General features: G+C 47.5%; 2 protein-coding genes across 4 annotated transcripts in view; both read right to left on the reverse strand.

The window, feature by feature from the left end:
* The window catches only part of Pcbd2 (pterin-4 alpha-carbinolamine dehydratase 2), a 49,740-nt gene extending 48,356 nt beyond the window's left edge, over positions 1 to 1,384 (reverse strand). The window contains exon 1 of the mRNA XM_028863419.2: positions 1,266 to 1,384. Coding sequence (XP_028719252.2) covers positions 1,266 to 1,352 — 87 coding nt within the window. The 5' untranslated portion in view covers positions 1,353 to 1,384. The remainder of the gene's footprint in view (positions 1 to 1,265) is intronic.
* Positions 1,385 to 8,308: 6,924 nt separating this feature from the next.
* Txndc15 (thioredoxin domain containing 15) lies at positions 8,309 to 21,262 on the reverse strand. 3 transcript variants are annotated; one of them, XM_028863434.2, is made up of 5 exons: positions 20,872 to 21,262; positions 16,610 to 17,085; positions 12,985 to 13,148; positions 9,611 to 9,741; positions 8,309 to 8,853 (listed from the first exon to the last, which is right to left on the reverse strand). In XM_028863434.2, the coding sequence occupies exons 1-5, from the start codon at positions 21,245 to 21,247 to the stop codon at positions 8,657 to 8,659; spliced, it is 1,344 nt and encodes a 447-aa protein (XP_028719267.1). In that variant the 5' UTR covers positions 21,248 to 21,262; the 3' UTR covers positions 8,309 to 8,656. The 3 variants fall into 3 exon arrangements, with proteins under 3 accessions (XP_028719267.1, XP_028719265.1, XP_028719271.1); XM_028863432.2 differs by having other exon boundaries at positions 16,610 to 17,091; XM_028863438.2 differs by lacking the exon at positions 20,872 to 21,262 and adding an exon at positions 20,482 to 20,770 and having other exon boundaries at positions 16,610 to 17,091.
* Between the last annotated feature and the right edge of the window lie 430 nt (positions 21,263 to 21,692).

Genomic DNA, 21,692 nt, shown 5'->3' on the forward strand with positions numbered 1-21,692 from the left:
CATTCCACAACATAAACAAATGTAACATACCTTTACATAGTTAAAGTAACATTCCACAACATAAACAAATGTAACACGCCTTTACATAGTTAAAGTACTATTCCACAACAAAAACAAATGTAACATATCTTTACATAGTTAAAGTAATATTCCACAACAGAACTGTATCCAGAGTTCAAGGTCAGCCTCAGCTACATGAGACCTAGCTCATGAAAAACAAACAAAATGAAATTTCCTTCCTTCTTTTATTGGAAGAAAACAAGGGGCAGGGCGCAGGAGACTGTGTACCTGAACACACACATAGACACCTGTATGAAAATTATCTTAACTAAATTAATAATAAAAAAAAATGTTAACCAAATGCAATAACTGGTCCTGGATTACACCAGAAAAAAAAAATTCTCTAAGTCATTAGTCAAAAACAATGGATGTTATCAGCAATAATCTTCTGACTTCAACAATTCTACTGTGTAATATAAGAAAATTTGTTTTAGGAAATTCACCATAGAAAATTTACAGGAATATAAATCGTGTCTCTGACTTATTCGTAATTTTCCAAGGGGTCTAATAAGCGCTTGTAAAAGAAACGGTGCGCTTCATGCTACATTCTCCACTAGGTGGAGCTGCCTGTTAAAACTTCCCCTCGATTTGCTCTCCCTCTAACCCATCCCTCCAAACCCCCTCCCAGAAGGTCTCGCCGCGCTCCTCGCTGGCTTCGCAGTAATCCTCCTGCCTCAGCCTCGCAAGGCACAGAAATGACAGGCCACAACGCACGGTCAAAATACTAATGTCTGAAGTAAGAAAACTAAAATATCCTCTATAGAAGTGGTGAGAAAAACAGATGTACCGTTCAAAAACGTGGGGAGAAAGGCAGTTTACTACTTTCTTCCTAAAGCTCACGACCAAGCCTACCCAGCGGAGCGGCCACTTTAGGAGCCTCCCCGGGACTGCCGCAGCACACAGGATGACCACGGCCCATCACTAATCTTCGCATTTAGATTTTTTTTTACACGAGATTGTTTCCGGTGCGCAAGCTCATAAACTACGACGGAAGTTGCTTGGGGTGTTGTGTTTTGTAGCAGGTGCCCCCACGTAGCCGTGGCTGGCCTCGAACTCCCACGCGTCCTCCGGCCTCTGCCTGCCCGGCGCAGGGGCGAGGGCGTGTGCACGGCGCTCCGCCGAGTGGGAGCGTGGGAGCCGCGGGTCTGCGCGCGCAGCCGCCCCCACCCAGCCGAAGGCCCGCTCTCCGCCCCGGCCGCACTCACCATGGCCGCCCGGCTCGCACCCCGGCCGCGCAGCGCCGCCAACCCCCGGAGGGCGCCGCGCGCTCCCGCCGCCACCGCCGCCGCCATGGCCCCGGGCTGCCCGGCGCGCTGCCTGACGCGGCCCAGGCTCCGAAGGCCCCCCGGAGCGGGATGGCCGCCGCGCCCGCGGGTGCTCGGTGGTTTTGGAAACTGAGCTTGCTCCGGCATCGACTGTCCTGCTTGCACAGGACACCATCCCTGAGAGACCCGAGACCGGCGAGGACCGGTGCAGACAAATTGCCTCCCATGTGTTGTTCTTTTATATGCCATATGTGTGTGTATTAATCTTTATTATTCTTTTGCCATTTTTTTTCTTCAGATGTAATTGACAATAAAATTTGCCCTTTAAAATGGTGTGGGGCCAGGGTTTTAACATTGTGGTGAGGGTTTTTGTTTTTGGGGTTTTTTTTGTTGTTGTTGTTTTTGGTTTTTCGAAACAGGGTTTCTCTGTGTAGCTTTGGTGTCTGTCCTGGATCTCACTCTGTAGACCAAGCTGGCCTCGAACTCACAGAGATCCGCCTGCCTCTGCGTCCCGAGTGCTAGGATTAAAGGTGTGTACCACCACCACCGCCCGGCTGTGATGAGTTTTGATTAAAATGTTGCTGCGGCTTTTAGTTCAGCTTTAATCTTTTTTGTTTGGTTTGGTTTTGGTTTTAGTTGAGATAGGGTTTCTGTATAGACCCAACTGTCCTGGAACTCACGCTGTAGACCCGGTTAGCCGTGAACTCAGAGATCTGCGTCCTCTGTCTCCTGAGTGCTGAGATTAAAGACATGTGCCACCACCGCCTGGCCATCCTTTTGATCTTTTTACTAAGTAACTTTATTGTATTCCTTTCTTGTAACAGTTCCACATAGCCCAAGTACAAAGTTGCAGAGGCTGGCCTTGAACACCTGCCTCCACCTTCCAGGAGCTGGGGATTATGGATGTGCGCCACCAAACCTGGCTCCATTATTTTTTCTAAATTAGCACATTATCAGTTTGCCAGGCATGGTGGCACACACCTTCAATCCCAGAACTCTGGAGGTGGAGAGAGATGGATCGCTGGAAATTAGAGGCCACACTGGGCTACAGAGTTGTAGGCCAGCCAGAGTTACTACATAGTAAGACCCCTTCTCAAAAATGCATATTTTCTTATTTTTATCAGTTTTACAGAGAATTTGGCAAAAAGATATATTACTAAAGAGTTCATTTAAGACTGATTGCACAATTGTTAGCAGTCTTATATCCCAAATGGACTTAGAAAAAAATAAAGCCTCAAAATAGCCTAAAATTTAGACTTCAGTCTTGACCCTGTTTTTGCCTGATTGACAAGATGTAACAATCTGGAAAAGAAAAACTCTTTAGTCTGAGGGCGCTGGTCAGGTGGCACTGACTTAAAAGTACTCTGAGGGCCCTGGTCCAGCAGAACTGACTTGAAGTAACTTGGGTGACAGTGTGGGTTTCTTTAGGTTCATGTCTAAAGATGAGATGCCAGGGATAGAATTAAAAGTCTTATTTCTGGGCAGTGGTGGTGCACGCCTTTAATCCCAGCACTCAGGAGGCAGAGGCAGGCGGATCTCTGTGAGTTCGAGGCCAGCCTGGGCTATACAGAGTGAGATCCAGGACAGGCTCCAAAGCTACACAGAGAAACCCTGTCTTGAAAAGAAGAAGAGAAGGAGGAAGGGAGGGAGGAAGGAGGAACAAGGAACAAAAACAGGAGGAGGAGGAGAAACAAAACTAAAAGTCTTGTTTCTAGTATTTTCACCGAGTGTTTATGATCGTGGAAAATATTCTTGAAGGTTGCATATTAAGGTGAGGGTCCCTCCAGGGCCTGTGGTATCACGTGCTCTGGAATCAGCATTCCGGAGCACAGGCAGGAGGGTTTGACGTTTGACACCAGCCTGTGTACTCTGGAAGAGGAAGAAGAGCTGAGAACTGAAAAGGATGTGGAAGGTGTGTTAGCGCAGAAGTGCTGCATTCTTTCCCTCCTTAACCGCCGTCTGACACCAGGGCAACGCACACCTCCTTCCAAAGCCGCAGGAGAAGGGTGTTAGGGCCTAGGGAGTGACATCATCATCCACCAGAGGCTCGTGAGTGTTGAGTTCACCCAAGAAGTTCCCAGATGTGCCATGAAGCTGACCTAAGTTTGGTCCCCAGGTCCCACTGGTGAAAGACAGCTGTCTTCACAAGTTGTCCTCTGAGCTGCGTGCACACACACACACACACACCACACACACATACACTACACACACTCACACCACACACACACACCACACACACATACACACACACACACTCACACCACACACACATACACACACACACCACACACACACACCACACACACACACCACACACACACACACATACACACCACACACACACACATACACATACACACCACACACACACACACACACACACACACACACACACACACCACACACACTTTCAATTGTTTTTAAAAAAAAAGACTCTCAGGTCTGAAGAGATGGCCAGAGGTTAGGAGCACTTTGCTGCTCTTACAGACAACCTGGGTTCGATTCCCAGCACTCATATGGCAGCTCACAACTGTCTGTAACTCCAGTTCCAGGAGACCTGATACCCTCTTCTAGCCTCCGGAAGACCAGGCGTACACATGATGCATATACACACAAGTAAGACACCCATAAAGTTCAAAAACTTCATTATTTTAAAAAGCACCTAGATTAATGAGATTTAAGCCCCTTTGCAAAGATTTACCAGGTGCTTCTCTGTGATGGACACCATGCTTGGCTTGTGCCGATGAGATCAGGCTGAGCTGCTCCCTCATGCCACCCCTCACCCTCAGTTTTCTGACTAATGTCTAGTCCTCCTCTCCAGGCAGCACCCTTGTTCTGAATTCCCTCCAGGGGAACCCATGTAGGTAGTTTTAGTCAAGTGTAAGAAGCAAAGCCATTGGTCTGCTAGGAATCCTCATCACCCTCTCTCACTCCCTGGACTTTAGAATAGAGCCTCACCGGGTAGTAAAAAGCATTCTTAAAAAATCCTATTGTGGTGCCTTGAATAACAATGGCCTCCATGGGCTCACAGATTGGAATGCTTGGTCACCAGGGAGGGCACTATTAGGACGTGGGGCCTTGTCGGAATGGGTGTGGCCTTGGTGGAGGAAGTGTGTCACTGTGGGATATTTGTACACTGTATGAAAATGTATTGCTGTAATTGGTGAGCTAAAGCTGAACGGCCAATAACTAGGCAGGAAAAGGTTAGGTGAGACTTCCAGGGACAGAGGACTCAAGAAGAAAGGCAGAGTCACCAGTCAGACAGGGAGAGGAGACAGGAAGTGTAAGATGAAGAGAGGTGACCCACATGGCAGAACACATATGAAAAAACATGGGTTAATCTAGTTATAAGAGCTAGTTGAGACAAGCCTAAGCTACAGGCCAAGCCTGTACAATTAATAAGAAGTCTGCGTGTTGGCAGCCCAAAGGAAAGTCTACAGAAGTATGTCACTGAGGGTGTGCTTTGGGGCTTCAAATGGAGCCGCCTCTTCTCCATGTCCGCTTGTGTGCTGACATGCTTCCCGCCATGACAATAATGGGCTAAACCTTTGAACTTAAGCCAACCCCAACTAAATGCTTTCGTTTATAAGAATTGCCATGGTCATGGCAATAGAACACTGACTACAACACCTCTCTCTGGGGCTGGAGAGATAGCAGTTAAGAACATTCATTGAGCTGGGCCGGTGGTGGCGCATGCCTTTAATCCCAGCAGAGCCAGGAGGATCTCTGTGAGTTCGAGGCTAGCCTGGTCTACAGAGAGAGTTCCAGGACAGGCACCAAAACTACACAGAAAAACCCTGTCTCAAACCCCCCTACTGCCCAAAAAAAAAGAAAGAACATTCACTGGCTGCTCTTCTAGAGGCACTGGGCTCAAAAACAAAACAAAACAAAAAAAAAGACTTTATATAAAAAAAAGGAATATATATACATATATTTCTTTTTGTTTGTTTGGGTTTTTTGGTTGGTTGGTTGGATGGGTTTTTTTGTTTTTGTTTTTGAGACAGGGTTTCTCTGTGTAGCCCTGGCCATCTTGTAACTAGCACTGTAGACCAGGCTGGCCTTGAACTCACAGAGATCAGCCTGCCTCTGCTTCCCAAATGCTGGGATTAAAGGCATATGCTAACACTGCCTGGCCTAAAATCTCACTTTTGAAAGAATAATTCTCACTCCAGAAGCTACTCCAAAGGAAATGAGAATGCTATGATAATATTCAGATAAATAGACAAGTATGTTAAATTTACTTACAAACCTATTCTGTGCCTAAGGTAAAGAAAACTACTGGGATGGGGAGGATGGCTCAGCAGGAAGAAGCGCTTGCCACCAAAGCTCGACCACCTGAATCCAGTCCCTGGGAACCCAGTCCCTGGGAACCACGCTGTGGACGGTGAGAACTGACTTCTACAAGCTGTCCTCCGACCTCCTCATATCAGTCGTGACACATGTGCCTGCACACATACACACTAAATCAAAAGGACTTAAACTATTAGCAACAGTAAAATACTAATCATCTGATAAGCAAAATAAATAAAGGTGTTAGGCCAGATGTGTGTGGTAGCACATACCTGTAGCACTGAGAAGCACTCGGGGCTGAGGCAGCTGGTGAGTTTGAGGCCAGCTTAGCTTACACAGAAGGTCTCAAAAAATAACAAAGATTAAAGGTGCTTGTGGTTTGAATGAGGGACGTCCCCCACTGGCTAGGGTATTTAAACACCTGCTCCCCAGTTGGGAGAGCCTTGCTGGAGGAAGTGCCAGTGGAGACAGGTTTTGAGAGTTTGCAGCCTTGCTCACATCCAGTTCACTCTCTCTGCTTCCTGTTTGCGGCTAAAACAGCCATCTCTTAACTCCCTATTCTGTGCTTTTCCCAACATTCCTCACTCTATCTGGAACCATAAACTAAAATAAACTTTCTTCCATATCTCACTTTTGGTTGTTTTATCACGACAAAAAGTACCTGAAACGATGCTGCATTCTATTATCACTACAGCACACTGGAGAAAGGCCAGAGGTAAACACATTCGAAGGTCACCCGGGCTGTGCCATAGAATACGGCAGAACCATTCCTCTAGGCTTGGAGCCAAGTGTGGTGGCACACACCTGGAATCTCATAGTCAGAGCCAGAGGCAGGCGGAGCCAGAGTCCAAGGCCAGCCTGAGCTACATCTCAAGATTCCAAAGAACAAAATCCTACAACAAAGGTCCGAAAGCTATGCAGCCAATAGTGAGTTATTCCAAGCTTCAGGTTACATTTGAAATGAAGACATTTGATAGCAGTAATCTCAGAGTTATCCATATAACTGAGTCAGTATGGCAGAGAATTTTAAACAGTAGCTGGTATTCACATAGTAATGGTTCAGATGTTACTGTGAGAGAGGAAGTAGACTTACTGGGATCACTAAGGTTTTTAGTTTGTTTGTTTTTCTCTCTCAGATTTGTAATCATAGGCCAAGGCTCTCAACTGACTGTCTTTATAAGCTGGACAAGTTAGGTAACCATTCTCAGCCTCAGTTTGCTCATCTGTAAACAGACATAATGGTATCGGAGTCATAGTCCTTCTCCAGTGGACACCCAGCAGGGCTGTTCGTGACATTACATACACCATAAAGTTGTAAGCTCTCGATATGACGCTCTATTTCTATAGAAAGAGGAGTGTTTTATACATACTGAGCTAATGTCTGACACTGGAAGCAATTGGTACAAAAGCAATTTATTAAGGCATGGTGCACACGCCTTTAAAAGTAATTTATTAAGGCATGGTGCACATGCCTTTAATTCTAGCACTTCGGAGGCAGAGGCAGGAGGATCTCCATGAGTTCCAGCCCAGCTTTGCCTACATAGCAAGCTCCAGGCCAGCCAAGGCTGCATGAGACACTGTCTCAGAAAACACAAAGTACAGAGGCAGGTGGATCTCTGAGTTTGAGGCCAGCCTGATCTACAGAGCAAGTTCCAGGACAGCCAGGGCTACACAGAGAAACCCTGTCTCTAAGAACCAATAACAGTAACAATAATAATGATAATAAAAAGGTTTGTATAAATTATATGTGTTAATATTCTGACCCGCCCCTTGGGGCAGCCCTGCGTCCTGATGTAAATGCCTGATTTAAGGAAAAATCCCTCCCTTCTCTCTCTTCCACTCTCTCTCTCCATTCCCACGAGGTATGTACCCTTGACTCCCCCCTTCTTTCTGTCTTTCCCTCTTTCTCTTCATCTCTCTATTATAATAAACTCATTTCCACGCGGATGCAGCGCCTGGATTGTGAATGAAGTGCCACTGCCCACCACTGGCCGGCCGCCACTACATCTGCCCAGCAGGTTTTCCCTCACGCGTGGGACTCCCTTGTCTGGCCAGCTGGGGGTCCCCCATGAGCAATATCATAACAATGTGTTGTCTCTATAAAAATTTTTATCTTTTGTAAGTGTATGAGGGGTGCATGCTATGGTGTACAGGAGGAGCTCAGGTCTCTCCTCCTACCATGTGGAACAGGTGTTCAGCTCAGGTCTTCCTCACATTTGGTGGCAAGCATCTCTATGTGCTAAGCCATCTCAGAAGCTGCGCTGTCTCTGTTCTAAATGCATCCTAAACTAGACTAGACTCAGCCTTCAGGCAAGAAGTGTTATACTTCCTTTGGATCTCAACCCAGCTCAGTGTTCAGAGATTTATTTGTTTGTTTAGGTTTTTCAATCGAGTTTCTCTGTAGCCCTGGCCACCATGGAACTCACTGTGTAGACCAGGCTGGCCTTGAAATCAGAGATCCCCCTGCCTCTGACTCCTAAGTGCTGGGATCAAAGGCGTGCACAACTACCCCCCGGCTCAGTATTCAGAATTTTAAGGCTCAAATAATGCACACTGGTTATATAACTGACTAAGGCTTATGCTCCAGCACAAAGTTAACATGTTTAAATTAGAATGTTTGGGGTTTTTTTTCCTAAAATCTGCCATTTAGAAACAAGTGAAACCTCCTTGAATTCTTTCAGAGAACGCAGAGCTCACAAAACAAGGGGCACGTGACTCTTTATTTTTCATCAGGTGCTACTTCTAGGCCCACAGCCACCCTAGTTACTCCTCTCCCAAAACACTTTCCTGCTTAGGGAAACCAGAAGAGAAATTCATTGTGTTCAAGTATTGAAAACAGGAACAGTCAATTCTAGTGAATACTTTTTCATCTTCAAATTGTCACAGTAAAAACACATTTAAATGTCATCTTTTTAGACTTTCAGTAGTTCAACAAGAACATGATTCTTGACTCTGACTTCCGCTGCAAGTCAGCGCTTCAGGGGAGGAAATGCCCATGACTGTAAGTCCAGTGGATGCCTCCTCTCTCTTGAGTTGTGTCTCTACTCCACATGCTCCTGCTCTTGTCCTGGAATCAGCCACCGAATGCTCTCGGTCCGGATGGTAGCATACATAATAAAACTAATTAAAAAGAATAAGGAAAATACAAGCAGCCAATCCACTGTCTTTACCAATGTGCTGGGGAGAGGGCCCATTCGGTCAGCCTGAGTCACCACCACGTTTTTCTTGGCTTCTATACCTGAAAGACAAATCAATTGTTTCAAATTAGAGAGAAAACATATCCAAGGCTTGTCTGAAGTATAAGCGTGACATGCAAACTGACAAGGGACCCTGAAATAAATACCGCACAAGCGTATCTTGGAAGGGTTTCACCTGCAGTCAGAGTCATGTGTCCCTTGCCTTTCTTCCCAGGACATCAAAGGACCAGGAATCCCTCCAGCAGTTCAAAGCTAAAGCTCCGGAATTTCTGCAACTCCTCAGAGCTTTTCTAGTCAATGTCCTGTTACAGTGCCTTTTGTTCTCTTAAGACTAAAGCTCAACGAGTCAGACCACTCGCAAATGTTTCCACAGGTTGGTTTAAGTTAAATCCAAGATGCCTTTAAATGAGTTATTGAAAGAACTGTTCCGACAATTACCCGCACTGGGTCAGTGATCACTACAGACGCTGGGCACCTGGACTTCATCTACAACCACCAAACACAACGCCTTTCTCTCCCCACACCAGTCAGGGGTCCGGCTCAGGTCCAGATTCCCAGTGACCTTGCCGTACTCTCGCCTCTGAGCTAACAAGGATCTCTGCTCTCTTAGAAGGAAACTGAAGCCAGGCGGTGGTGGCACACGCCTTTAATCCCAGCATTCGGGAGGCAGAGGCAGGCAGATCTCTGTGAGTTCCAGGCCAGCCTGGTCTACAGAGTGAGTTCCAGGACAGCCAGGGCAACACAGAGAAACCCTGTCTTAAAAAAAGACTTCCTCCTCAGGGTGTTCTTTCTACATACCTGTCTGATTGAAAATGAAGATCTTCAGTGTTTCCAGAGTTCGGTCTGTATGATTAAACCTTGCCATTGGTTTAGCTCCTTGGAATAATAAAATGTTGGGGACAGCTACAGTGCCAAATCTGGTAGAAAGGCTGCAAGAGAAGGAGGCAGTTAAGTTAGAAAGCCCAAAAACACGCTTTCTCACATGACTACTCTGTATCCAACTTTTGACTTTTGGCCTGTTCCTCGCCACTTCCTTATGGGTCAGGGGTAGGGCGCTCCTACACTGCCATCCAATGCAATTGCTATTAGCCCATGGTTCTAGCCATGACCCAATGATTCCACTATTTAAATCCAGATGTCAAAACAACTCAGACCAGAAAATTCTAATTCATGGATAAAACATAGTGTCAATTTTGACAGAAAAAAAAATTCAAACTTTAGAATGGCCATCCCTCCCTCAAAAAAGATCAGCATACAGTAAGCAATTCTTTGGCAAACTGGTGCAAAGGAATCCATGACTCAAGCGGCACACCAGTCTGCAGGATTGCTTCGCCCTCACACGGAGCAGTCCAGCCTCTGGCAGTGGTCTGACGACAGAACCAGCTATAACCTTTGGGGAAATTATTGAACCCCACTAAGCCTCATCTTCTCCTGTCACTGAACGATCACTGTTGGGTGAGCAATGTCAGGTTTGTCATTCAGACACTGGCATATGAATCAAACACATTCTGGGCCCCGTAATGAAGATAAGTGTCTTCCATAAACGGGCAGACTCCAACAGCCTCTGGGAAGGGAGCACAGGGAAGCAGCCAGACCTAAGTCCCGGAGTCTAGTGTACGCTTTCGGGCCTGATCACCATTGCTAGCCCTAGGCCAGGCCCTGTCGACAGTTTCCTGGAGCAGACAGAAGCTAAGGCTGAAGAGATGACAGTGGATAAGAGCACACACTGCTCTCCTAGAGGACCCGGGTGGGGAGGACCCGGGTGGGGCAGCTCACAACTGCCTGCAACTTCAGCCCCAGGGAGCTGACACTCTCTTCTGCCTCCACACACATGCAGACACACTCACATACCATATGTGACGGCTAATCTTGGTTGTCAACTTGACCACATCTGGAATCAACTAAAACTCAAGTAGCTGGGCACATCTGTGAGGGATTTCCCTGATTGGATTATTTGAAGTAAGAAGATCCACCCTAAATATGTATAATTTGAGTTAAGAAGACCCACCCTAAATCTGGGCATCACCTTCTGGTGGCAGCCTACATAAAAGGACATGGAAGAAAGAGGCTTTTGCTTTTTGCCTGCTTGCCCTCACTCTAGCTGGCAAGTTCATCCATCCTGCTGTGGAGGCATCCATTCCTTCACTGATATTAGAACCTACTTCTTTGGAATTCCAACATAGACTGAAGGCCAGCTAAGATATCCAGCCTTGTGCATTGAACAACTATTAGATTCTTAGAAGACAGCCATTGTTGGACTAGCTGGACCACAGCCTGTAAGTCACTCTAATAAATCCCTGTTTTATATATGTAGATGCATCCTGTCAGTTCTGTTCCTCTAGAGGACCCTAACACACTATAAATTAAAAAGCAAAATAGATCTTTAAAAAAGTGATAATTGCTAATTTGAGGAACAATTTATTTCTTCATAAACAGTAAAAACACATATATACTAAATCAATCAATCAATCAGTCAATGTAAGAAAATAAAGGAGAAGCCAGGCACAGTGACGAACAAGCGACAGTTGTAACCTCCCACTGCTGCGCCCAAGAGAAAAGCGATTAAAAGCCCTGTGAACAGCAGTAAAGAAATAAAAACAACGATAATGTAACTGTAAAGGGATACATTTACTTATTAATATATTAAGTGTATAATTATTATAATATATTGATGCATAATTTGTAATATGCATGCAAGAGTAAATATAAGTGTGGTGGCTCACACCTGTGACCTCAGCACTTGGGAGGCTGAGGCAGGAGGATTGCTGAGAATTCAGGGCCAGTCTGGGGTACAGAGTGAGCCTCTGTCTCAAAAAAGAAAAGAAAAAAAGTAAATGTAAATAGGTATAAAGAAAGAAAAAACAGGAAAAGAAAAAGAGAAGAAAATAAAGGGGCTGGAGAGATGGCTCGGTGATCAAGTGTGCACACTGTTGTTGAAGAGAACCAGAGTTTGGTTCCCCGCACCCACGTCCAGTGCTCACCACCTCCAGTGCTCACCACCTCCAGTGCTCACCACCTCCAGTGCTCACCACCTCCAGTGCTCACCACCTCCAGTGCTCACCACATCCAGTGCTCACCACCTCCTGTAACTCTCTCTCTCTGGGGATCTGAAACCCTTTCCTAGCTTCTTTAGGTACCCATATACATGGGCACATGCACAAAGACAAATAATTTTTTTAATATAAAAAGGGGGGGTGCTGGAGAGATGGCTCAGAGGTTAAGAGCACCGACTGCTCCTCCAGAAGTCTTGAGTTCAATTCCCAGCACCCACATGGTGGCTCACAACCATCTGCAATGAGATCTGGCACCCTCTTTCATATACATAATAAATAAATAAATCTTTAAAAAAGAAAAAAGGGGGTCACAGAAATGGCTCTGTGGTCAAGAGCACAGGTTGCTCTTTCAGAGAACCTGAGCTTGATTCTCTGCACCCATATAGTGGCTCACATAACTCCAGTTCCTGCGTATCCAGCAGCCTCTTCCGGCCTCCATGGGCACGTAGTACACAGCCATATATGTAATTAAAAATAAATAAATAAAAGCATTTTTAAAAGAGGACAGTTTAAAAACAAAAAACAAAACAACAAAAAAGACTAGACACAGCACAGCAGAGTGCTGGAAACGACACCAAAGGCCACTGTCACAGAGACACCCGACCGTCACACCACTTGTGCTACTATTTAGTCTGGTCAAGACTAAACAAGGTCCTCCAGCAATGTCCCTGCCAGCAAATGCCATACCTGCCACTCTTACACACACACACACACACACACACACACACCCCATAACAGGACTATTTCATTAGGGCGTGTAGAAACCGGCACCGCCAGCGCTCAGAGGAACCCGAGAACCAGCAGCGCTCACGCTCACTTTTCTCTTCCACCCTTCCCAAAGCCCTGTTGCCCTTCCCTACTTGTAGCTTTTTGTTGTTGCTGTTTGGGTTTTGTTTCCAGACAGGGTTTCTCTGTGCATCCTTGACTGTCCTGGATCTCGCTCTGTAGACCAGGCTGGCCTCGAACTCACCGAGATCCGCCTGCCTCTGCGTCCCGAGTGCTGGGATTAAAGGCGTGCGCCACCACTGCCCAGCTCCCTACTTGTAACTTAACCAACAAGGGCCTCATGTGACTACAGCCATCAGCTGAAAGGACAAGCCACAAGCCCACCAAAGATACCTGCTGTGCTGAGACGCATCCAGTGCCAAAAAGCCAAGAGTTGGGAATGCCCGAGGCAGAGAGTTAAAATGGGGGGCCAGGCTGGCAGAAAACCGGCACCACGGAGTGTAGAAGAGGACCAGTGTACAGTCACTACCATTTGGGTTTAGAAAATCCATAAGGTCCTGTAGAGAAAGAGAACAGTTAGAAGTGAGCATTAAATGTACATGTGCGGCCTAGACAAGGAAGGAGGAAGGAACTCGTTAGGTTAAAGGAAAGCGTGGTCTCCATAGCAAGTTCCAGGGCAGTCAGGGATACATGGAGACCCTGTCTCAAACACAAAGCAAAGCAAAACAAAGTACATCTATATGCTTATGAAAGGATACCCAAGAAGGACGCCTCGCTGGGTGGAGAGGACGCCCTTGACCACTGTCAGGACTTGGAACCAGAGAACACAGGAATTAGCAGAAGAGCACTATGAATGCCAAGGTACAGTCATCGCAGTGCTTTCTTAACTAGTCAACTCAGTACTAAGTACTCACAGCATATACAGAACATGGCCCAGGCCCAGGCCACAGAATTGTACATCACAAACGCTATGGTGTGGATCTTTTAAGATTTATTTTGCTACGTGGTAGTGGTGCACACCTTTAATCCCAGCACTTGGAAGGCAGAGGCAGATGGATCTCTGTGAGTTTGAGGCCAGCCTGGTCTACAGAATGAGTTCCAGGACAGCCAGAGCTACACAGAGAAATCCTCTCTTCAAAAACAAAACAAAAAATGATTTCTTTTTATTCGTGTGTTTGTGAGTGTGTGCAATATATGTATATGTGCACACAGATGCCCATGGAAGCCAGAAGAACGCATCAGATCTCCTGGAGCTGGAATTATAGGCAGTGTGAGATGTCCATCATGGGTGTTGGGAACTGAACTTGGGTCCTCTGGAAAAGCCGCAGGCATTCTTGTTGGAGGATTACTCCTCAGTCTGTGGAGTATTGGAAAACAGCTCCAACATCAGAAGGTAAGCTCTAGTGGGAGGTCATAGGTCACTGGAGCATGCCTTTGATACTGTTCTGAGGCTCTGCTGCTTGTCTGTGTGCCTGGTGCTTGTGGTAAACAGAAGTGGGCATCAGACCCTCTGGAACCAGAGTTACGGATGGTTGTGAGCTGCCATGTGGGTGCGGGGAATTGAACCCAGGTCCTCTGAGCCATCTTTCTTGCCCCTGGAGCATGCCCTTGAAGGGGATTGTTGGACCTTGATCTCTTTTGTTCTGTTTCAGTCACAGGGTCTCATTGTGTAGCTCTGGCTAACTTGGAACTCACTCTACAGACCAGGCTGACTTCAAACTCTGAGAGATCCACCTGCCTCTTCCTCCCCAGTGCTGGGATTAAAGGTGTGCGCCACCACGCACCTCGATCTCGTCATTCTCTTTTTACTTCCCCATCCCCAGGAGGTGAGGTATTTTTCCAACACGTGCTCCCACCATGGTATGCTGCCTCACCACAGGCACAAAAACAATGGAGCCAAGTGATGGCTCCAAAACTGTGAGCCAAGAGAAGCTTCCTCTCTTGAAGTTGATTACCTCAGGTAGTTGTTTCAGTAGGAGAAAGATAACACATCGGACAGTTCCCAGCCGTCATCCTGGCAGAGCTAAGCTTGCTGTGTACGGCCAAAGGTCAGTGCCATTCAAGGGAGCACTGTGTCCACCACAGCTGTTGAAGCTATAACCCAGCCTGCTTGGTCATATGTGGGACAGAGCAAAACAGTCCTGCATGGCCTGAGGACAGTGATTAGGAGAGACTCTGGAGGGAATGTGAGCCAGGCTGACCCCAGCCCATAGAGAAGCTTCATGAATTAAATATACTATGCCCTCTATGACACTGAGCCACCATGGCTCCCAGAGCTAACATTTGTTTCTCTCATGTAAGCAGGCTGATTGCAGCCTGCTCTTCTGGCTTCTTAACCATCTACAGAAACTGTCAGCCATCATTCCAGAATACCCTTGGGGAATCATCATTTATCTAAGTATCTGGAAACGTGGCTGGGTTGGGACAATGGTCTCACTCACTGCAGAACAAACACTGGACTCACATTCTTTTTTTTTTTTTTTTTTTTTTTTTGGTTTTTTGAGACAGGGTTTCTCTGTGTAGCTTTGCGCCTTTCCTGGAGCTCACTTGGTAGCCCAGGCTGGCCTCGAACTCACAGAGATCCGCCTGGCTCTGCCTCCCGAGTGCTGGGATTAAAGGCGTGCGCCACCAACGCCCGGCTTAGACTCACATTCTTTAGAGGAAGAGAACTTCGTCACTGTAACACATGTTCCAGCATAGATACGCAACTGTAGTTTTGGTCATTCGGATTTTCTTTTCTTATAAAAAGATTTATTTTTATCATTTTTTAATCATGTGTGTGTATCTGAGTGTGGGTATGCGCACCTGAGCACAGGCACTCAAGGAGGCCAGAAGAGGGCATTGGATCCCCTGGAGCTGGAGTTACACGTGACTGTGAGCAATCCAATGTGGGTGCTGGCAGGTGAACTTGAATGCTCTGGAAGAGCAGAATGCTCTCTCTTCACTGCTGAGTCATCCCTCTAGTCCCTCATTCAGACTTTTGAAGAACATTTATTTTTTGGTGGTATTGGGGATTGAACCCAGGGCCTTATACATGCTAGGCAAGTGTCTATCACTCAGCTAGTCTCAGCTCTAGAAAGAGAAAAATGTGATTGTGATCCCAAGCACCTATCTGTCCAGTAGGATGCTTTTGAGACTTAGTGGTAAATTATCACAAGAAGGACTAGCTTCTGGTCACCTGTAAAACATCTTTTCAGGACTGGAGAGATGGCTAGCAGTTAAGAGGACTGTTCTTCCAGAGGACCCAGGTTTGGTTCCCAGCACCAACATTGCAGCTCACAACTGTCTGTAACTCCAGTCCAGGGGATCCAACACCCTCACACAGAGTATATACAGGCAGAATACCAGTGCATATTTAATTAATTAATTAATTTTAAAAAATCTGTCCTTTTTAAGACAGCAGGCTGGAACACAGCACAACTGAGAGAGTGTTTACATGGACAAAGCCCTGGGTTCGATCCCCAGCACCACATAAAATTAAGTGTCATAGATCAGGCCTGTGACCCCAGCACTCCAGAGGTGGAGGCAGGAGAATCAAAGTCTAAGGTCATACATAGGTCATCCTTTGCTATAGCAAATCCAAGGCCATCCTGGGATACTTGTCAAAATACCTGTCTTTTCTGAGACCTGTCAAAAAGAGCAGCAGCTAGCTGCACGCAGAACTCAGCGCTCCCAGAACTGGGGTTACAGGTCTGCACCACCAATCAACCCAGTGTCGAATAACAGACTGCGGTAATATTCTTCTTTTTCCTCTGCACACCGCTGAGAGCTAGTCACTCCCACTGCAGCGTCATTCAACACCGTCCGCATGCGCAGTGGACAGAGACAAGGCCGAGGGTGGCGGCACCCTCTGGTGGCACCCACCTAAGCCCAGGCGGAGAGCAGCTAGGCTATGTCCATCTGAAAGTTAATGAGTACTGGAGTGTTCAATCATAAGGTGAGTCTGGAGAGACGAAGGAGTGACACAGAGACAGACAGAAAGACAGACAGACAGACGTTATTAACGCAGGCTTCCTACCTGGGACATGTTCAAAATCTTCAAGGTGAAATTTTCTAGCCCAGTCACATTCCTCTCCTCACAGTTCACTTTGGGGGACTTGAGGCTGTCGGTGCTGTTGGCATCCTCGGTGGCTACCGGCTCAGCCTCCGCCGCTCCAGGCTCAGGGTAGTACTCCTCCTCCCGCTCCGAGAAGCCGCCCGCACCGTGCAGTGCGAAGAGGCTCTCCTGGCCACAGCGTGGGTCCTCCTCTCCCAGGGCACTGCAGGTGCCATCTCTGACCTCAGCGCTCCGTTGGTCCTCAGCTGCACCCGGAATCACCGACAGCACCACCACGGGATCTCCTCGAGGACCCGGACCCGGCGAGGCCTCAGCAGGCTCTGCCACCCTCGCCTGGTCCCGACGGCCCTGCACAGCCTCCTCTTTGTGCAGGTACAGGGCCCCGCCCTGGAGAGCTGGGCCAGGCTGCTCTTCCCGCCACGCACGGCCACTCTCCTCTGCAACTGAAGCAGGGCAGCATACTGTCATATCTGATTCGGAAGCAAATGAACTCCAAAGACTTACAATTATCTTCCAAAATACCCTGGTGGAGAAGTTTCCATTTTCCTATCAGAGAGACACTCACTTTCTCCACTTATCAAGACCATAGTCAGGGATGCTGCATTGATAGATGCCAAGTAAGAAGATAACCACAGAACATACTAGAAACCTGCAATTTGCCACATGACGTACAATTAAAAAATAAACAAACAAATAAAAAACCTTCAGTGAAGACCACCAGTTAGGAAAAGATAACAGAGACACTAAGAAAATAATGGATGCTGGCCCACATCTCTCAACCCAGTATGTGGTAGGCAGAGGCAAGCAGATCTCTGTGAGTTCCAGGCCAGCCAGGGCTACACAGTGATACCCTGTCAAAAGAGGGGAGGAGGAATTTCTTCTTTAACCTGACAGAATGACTGCAGCTTGAGCCATGCATAAAATGACAATTGTATCACTAGTTTCAAGTAAATTGCTTGGGAAATAAGATTAAGATGGAGGGCACTGGGCCCATCCTTCCAGGAAGCACCACCCAGAGTCTGCCCCTTGCCACCATTCAGCCTTTCTCAGGAGGCTCTCTGATGCAAGAAAGAAAGCCTACAGAGGAGAAGCCAAAACAGGCTGGGGCTGAGGGGGCAGCAAACTTGAACTTCTTAAAGGCAAGCCTTAGCATGCTTTGGTAACAAATGAGAAGATGCCACCAATGTGCGGGGAATATACAGGATGCTGTGAGGAGCAATGAGAAAAGATGCACTGGGTCCTAGCACATGAAAGCCAGGGATGGTAGCTGGGGGTACTTACAGTTCAGAGAGATGTAGAAGTACCACAACCGAGTTCGAGTCCCCGGTAAACACAAGCAGAATCCATCCACTTTCCCCGACTCCGCTAACCCTGCTCTGACCCAGCTACAGCCACCTCCCACTGTACAACTGCTGTGCTGACCCATCTCCCAGATCTCCTCAGCGCATAACGCTGCTCCTCACTGCAGCCCAAGTGGAACTAGAAGTTGGCCAAACCTCTTCTTGCTTCTCTCCAATAGAAAACATTTTCAGTGATTTTCCCTGCCCTGTGTGATTTATACTCTATACTGCCCGGTTTCTGGTCACTCTCACTGTCCCCGACTGGCCTTGGACCATTCCTGATGGTTTCTCAGCTAAGAAAGTCCTCTACCGCGCCTCTTCACCTACAGGTGGATCCAATATCCTTCAGATGGCGGCACTAAACTTCTCTTCTACAAGGGCATCTATCCTAAACTTTAGACTAGGGTAAGCAGTCCCTAGATGGCACCCAATAATGTCCTGGGGCTTTCCATGATGTATTTTCCACCCTTATAATTCACTTAATAATTTGTATTCATTTGATGTCTGCCTTGCCCTCCAGATAGAAAGGCAGGCTCTCTACTTCGTCTAACCCTCCCTGCTGGCCAGTACCCAGTAGCACAATGCATGGGAAGACTCTGACAATGGGCCAGATGTGGTGAATCACACCTGCAATCAGTAATAGGGAATCTGAGGCAGGGGGATTTCTCTGACTTCAAACTAGGATGGGCTGCATCCTAGTTTGTGAGGCAGCTCTCAAACAAACAAGTAAAAAATAAATAAATAAATAAATAAATAACAATCTGCTATCTGACCGCCTAGTAAAGACTAGCATAGGATCCTGGATCTCAAGAGCAAGTGTTCACTCCCATTCCTAGGCACCTGGGCAGCACCCGGAGCCCCAGGTGCTAATCAATCGATCAGTAGTGTCTGCTGGGGGAAAAAGGCTTCATATTTTCAGCCACTCTGAGAAGGAACCAGCTGGGATGGTTCCTTTATCCTCTGCCTATATCCTAGCCACATGACCAATGCCCTACTCAGTTGGGACTATCCTCAGGGTCTGCATGAATGTATGAATATATATTTTGCAATGAGCTCACAATGACTACCAACCCTGGAAAATCTGAGAATGTAATGAGGGACTATCAATGTGTGCACTGAATGTAAAGAAACTAAAAGTAACATTGTTTTGTTTCTTTTCCTTTGTCAAAGGGTCTTGTATAGCAGAGGCTAGCTCCTGATCCTGCCTCCACCTATGCAGTATTGGGATCACAGGCCTGTGCTGCCACATCTAGCTTTTAAAGCAATAGTAAAGAACTCCAAGATCAGGGTGGCAGAGGGAAAGCCAGGTACCACTCCCATATCTCATGGCTGCTGCAGCAGAAACAGTGTAGAGCCTTAGGACAAATACACAGGCCAAAGAGAGCAGTTGTCCAGTGTTGCGGCTTTCTGGTGAGGAACGGAACAGTCCTGTAATAAGGCCTAGGAAAGTGAGCCAGGAGAACCAACACTCACCCATTTATCCCTTGTCCCAGTGCCTTCCAAAGTCAAGAGAGCCTATTATCCTATACACCTCTCTCACTTTTAAGGTCAGTGATTAAATGGAATAAAAATACAAAATTCTGGCTGTGAGATCTGGTAGACATGGCTTACACCTTGGCCCTGTAACACTGACATGCGGTTTTCTGGTTCTAAATCTCAGTTTCAGGTTAGACATACAGAAAGTGGGAACGATGAGGTCTGTAGTCCCGGCACTGGGCAAGCAGAAAGCTCACCAGTCTGGGGCCAGTCTGGGCTGTCTCAAAATAAAACAGCAACAACAACAAAAAAAAAAATGCTTGGTGATCACAACACTTGGGGGGCGGGGGGCTGGAGAGATGGCTCAGCGGTTAAGAGCACTGGCTGTTCTTCCAGAGGACCCACATGTTAGCTCACAACTGTCTGTAACTCCAGTTCCAGGGTCCCGACACCCTTATGTAGGCAAAACACATGCACAAAAGAAAAAAGAAAAGAAAAAAAAAGCCGGCTAGAGTTACAAGAAATCCTGTCTCAAAAACACCAAACAAAAAAAAACAAAAACAAAAAAAAAAACAAGCCGGGCGTTGGTGGCGCACGCCTTTAATCCCAGCACTCGGGAGGCAGAGCCAGGCGGATCTCTGTGAGTTCGAGGCCAGCCTGGGCTACCAAGTGAGCTCCAGGAAAGGCGCAAAGCTACACAGAGAAACCCTGTCTCGAAAAACAAAAAAAAAAAAAAAAAACACCAAACAATAACAATTGCTGTTACTATGAATCATCTTTCTCTGTGCTCAGCATTGCCTCCCCAGGGAAGGAAAAACCTTTTTCTGTTAAGAAATGGACTTTAATACGGGTGGATAAAAGAGCATGCAAGAACTCTGCTTTCCACTCCAGGTCCACAGAATGGATTCCCTTCCTCACTTAAGTGGGTCCCTATATGCCATCTTCAAAAAGTGGTCCAGCAAGATAGACTCCAGCATGGACTTTGAAGTCAGAGAGACTTCAGGCTCTGATATTTACCAGTTAAGTACGAATTGACAAATTGTTTCTCGCCTCTGAGCCACGGTATGTCCAGCATGCGAGACGACAGTATTAACAGAAGCTGTCTCCCGGCGCTGGTGGAAGAAGGACGTGATGATGTCGAGCATCACGCAGAGCTCTGGGATTCTCAGGCCATAATGAAAGTCAGGTATTTGTTACGAAGAGGCTGTTAATAAAGTGCTCATCACAAAAGGGTGGGCCTCGGCAAGCGCCTAACACTCCCTCGGGTCAGGCGGGCTGGGGGGCTGAGCAGGCTCGCCTCCTCCCCCGCCGCCCCGCAGCGCCCCGCGCCGCCCCGCACCGCCGGCCGGGGAGCAGCGCGTCGCCCCACGCAGCCGCCTTCGCCCTGCCGGCCGGGTCCGCACTCACCGTCCAGGCCGCGGGCCGGAAGGCCCAGCACCCACAGCAGTACTTGCCACCAGCAGAGGAGGTGCATGGCGCGTGACATGGAGCCGCGGCGACAGCCACCGCGGTGGAGGACAACCGGCGCACGGCAACGGGAGTCGCGCCCCCCACCCCAGCGAGGCTGGGGGAGGAGACCTGAGAGCGCAGGCGTGGCTGCGGGTCGCCATCTTGACTCCTGGCGGCCGCCGCAGACGCCATCTTGGAGTCGGGCGGTTAGCTTCTGGCCAGATGTGGACGACCTGTACTGGAAGCCGCTGTGGGAAACACCTACCAAAGGCTTGGGTATATTCGAGGTCAAAGCAGGGCTCCAGCAGATGTCGATAGTCCCCTCCCATGTCATCTCCTGGCTGCTTGCAGCACATACTGCACCTGCCAGCCCAGAAGCTTGTAGGTGCACAGTGGAGGAGGGCAGTTTGTCCGATCTATTACTTCACCATGCTACACTAGCTTGTGTTGCCAGACAGAGGATAAATGAAGTTAAGTGTGAATTTCATATAACTGCTAAGTTTCTACAATATACACTTCTTGTAACTGAACAGCCTATCGTTTACTACATCTGGCAAGTAAGGTTTAATTGATTAGTTGGTTTTAACGCTGGGGCTCGGAGGATAATACTAAGAGTATGACACTTTAGCATGCTGAGTACTTTGAACTAAAGGGCAGTGGAAGGCCTCTTTAGAAGCACCTTCAGAGCCAAGAGGCGTGGTGGTTCATGACTCAGCACTAGGAAACCTGTGAGGCAGGAGAATTACTGTGGATTCCAAGCCCTTCAAACCTACATGAAT

Source organism: Peromyscus leucopus, chromosome 5, assembly GCF_004664715.2.
Source record: "Peromyscus leucopus breed LL Stock chromosome 5, UCI_PerLeu_2.1, whole genome shotgun sequence".
Taxonomy (NCBI): Eukaryota; Metazoa; Chordata; class Mammalia; order Rodentia; family Cricetidae; genus Peromyscus; species Peromyscus leucopus.

Bases quoted from the DNA above. Each gene is read 5' to 3' on its own strand.
- Txndc15 (XM_028863432.2), bottom strand. From the start codon at position 21,247: ATGACATGGGAGGGGACTATCGACATCTGCTGGAGCCCTGCTTTGACC. The intron at 9,742-12,984 runs GTATCTTTGGTG...CTTCTCTTGCAG, and splicing joins GATGCGTCTCAGCACAGCAG to CCTTTCTACCAGATTTGGCA. The intron at 8,854-9,610 runs GTATGTAGAAAG...TTTGTCTTTCAG, and splicing joins CTTCATTTTCAATCAGACAG to GTATAGAAGCCAAGAAAAAC.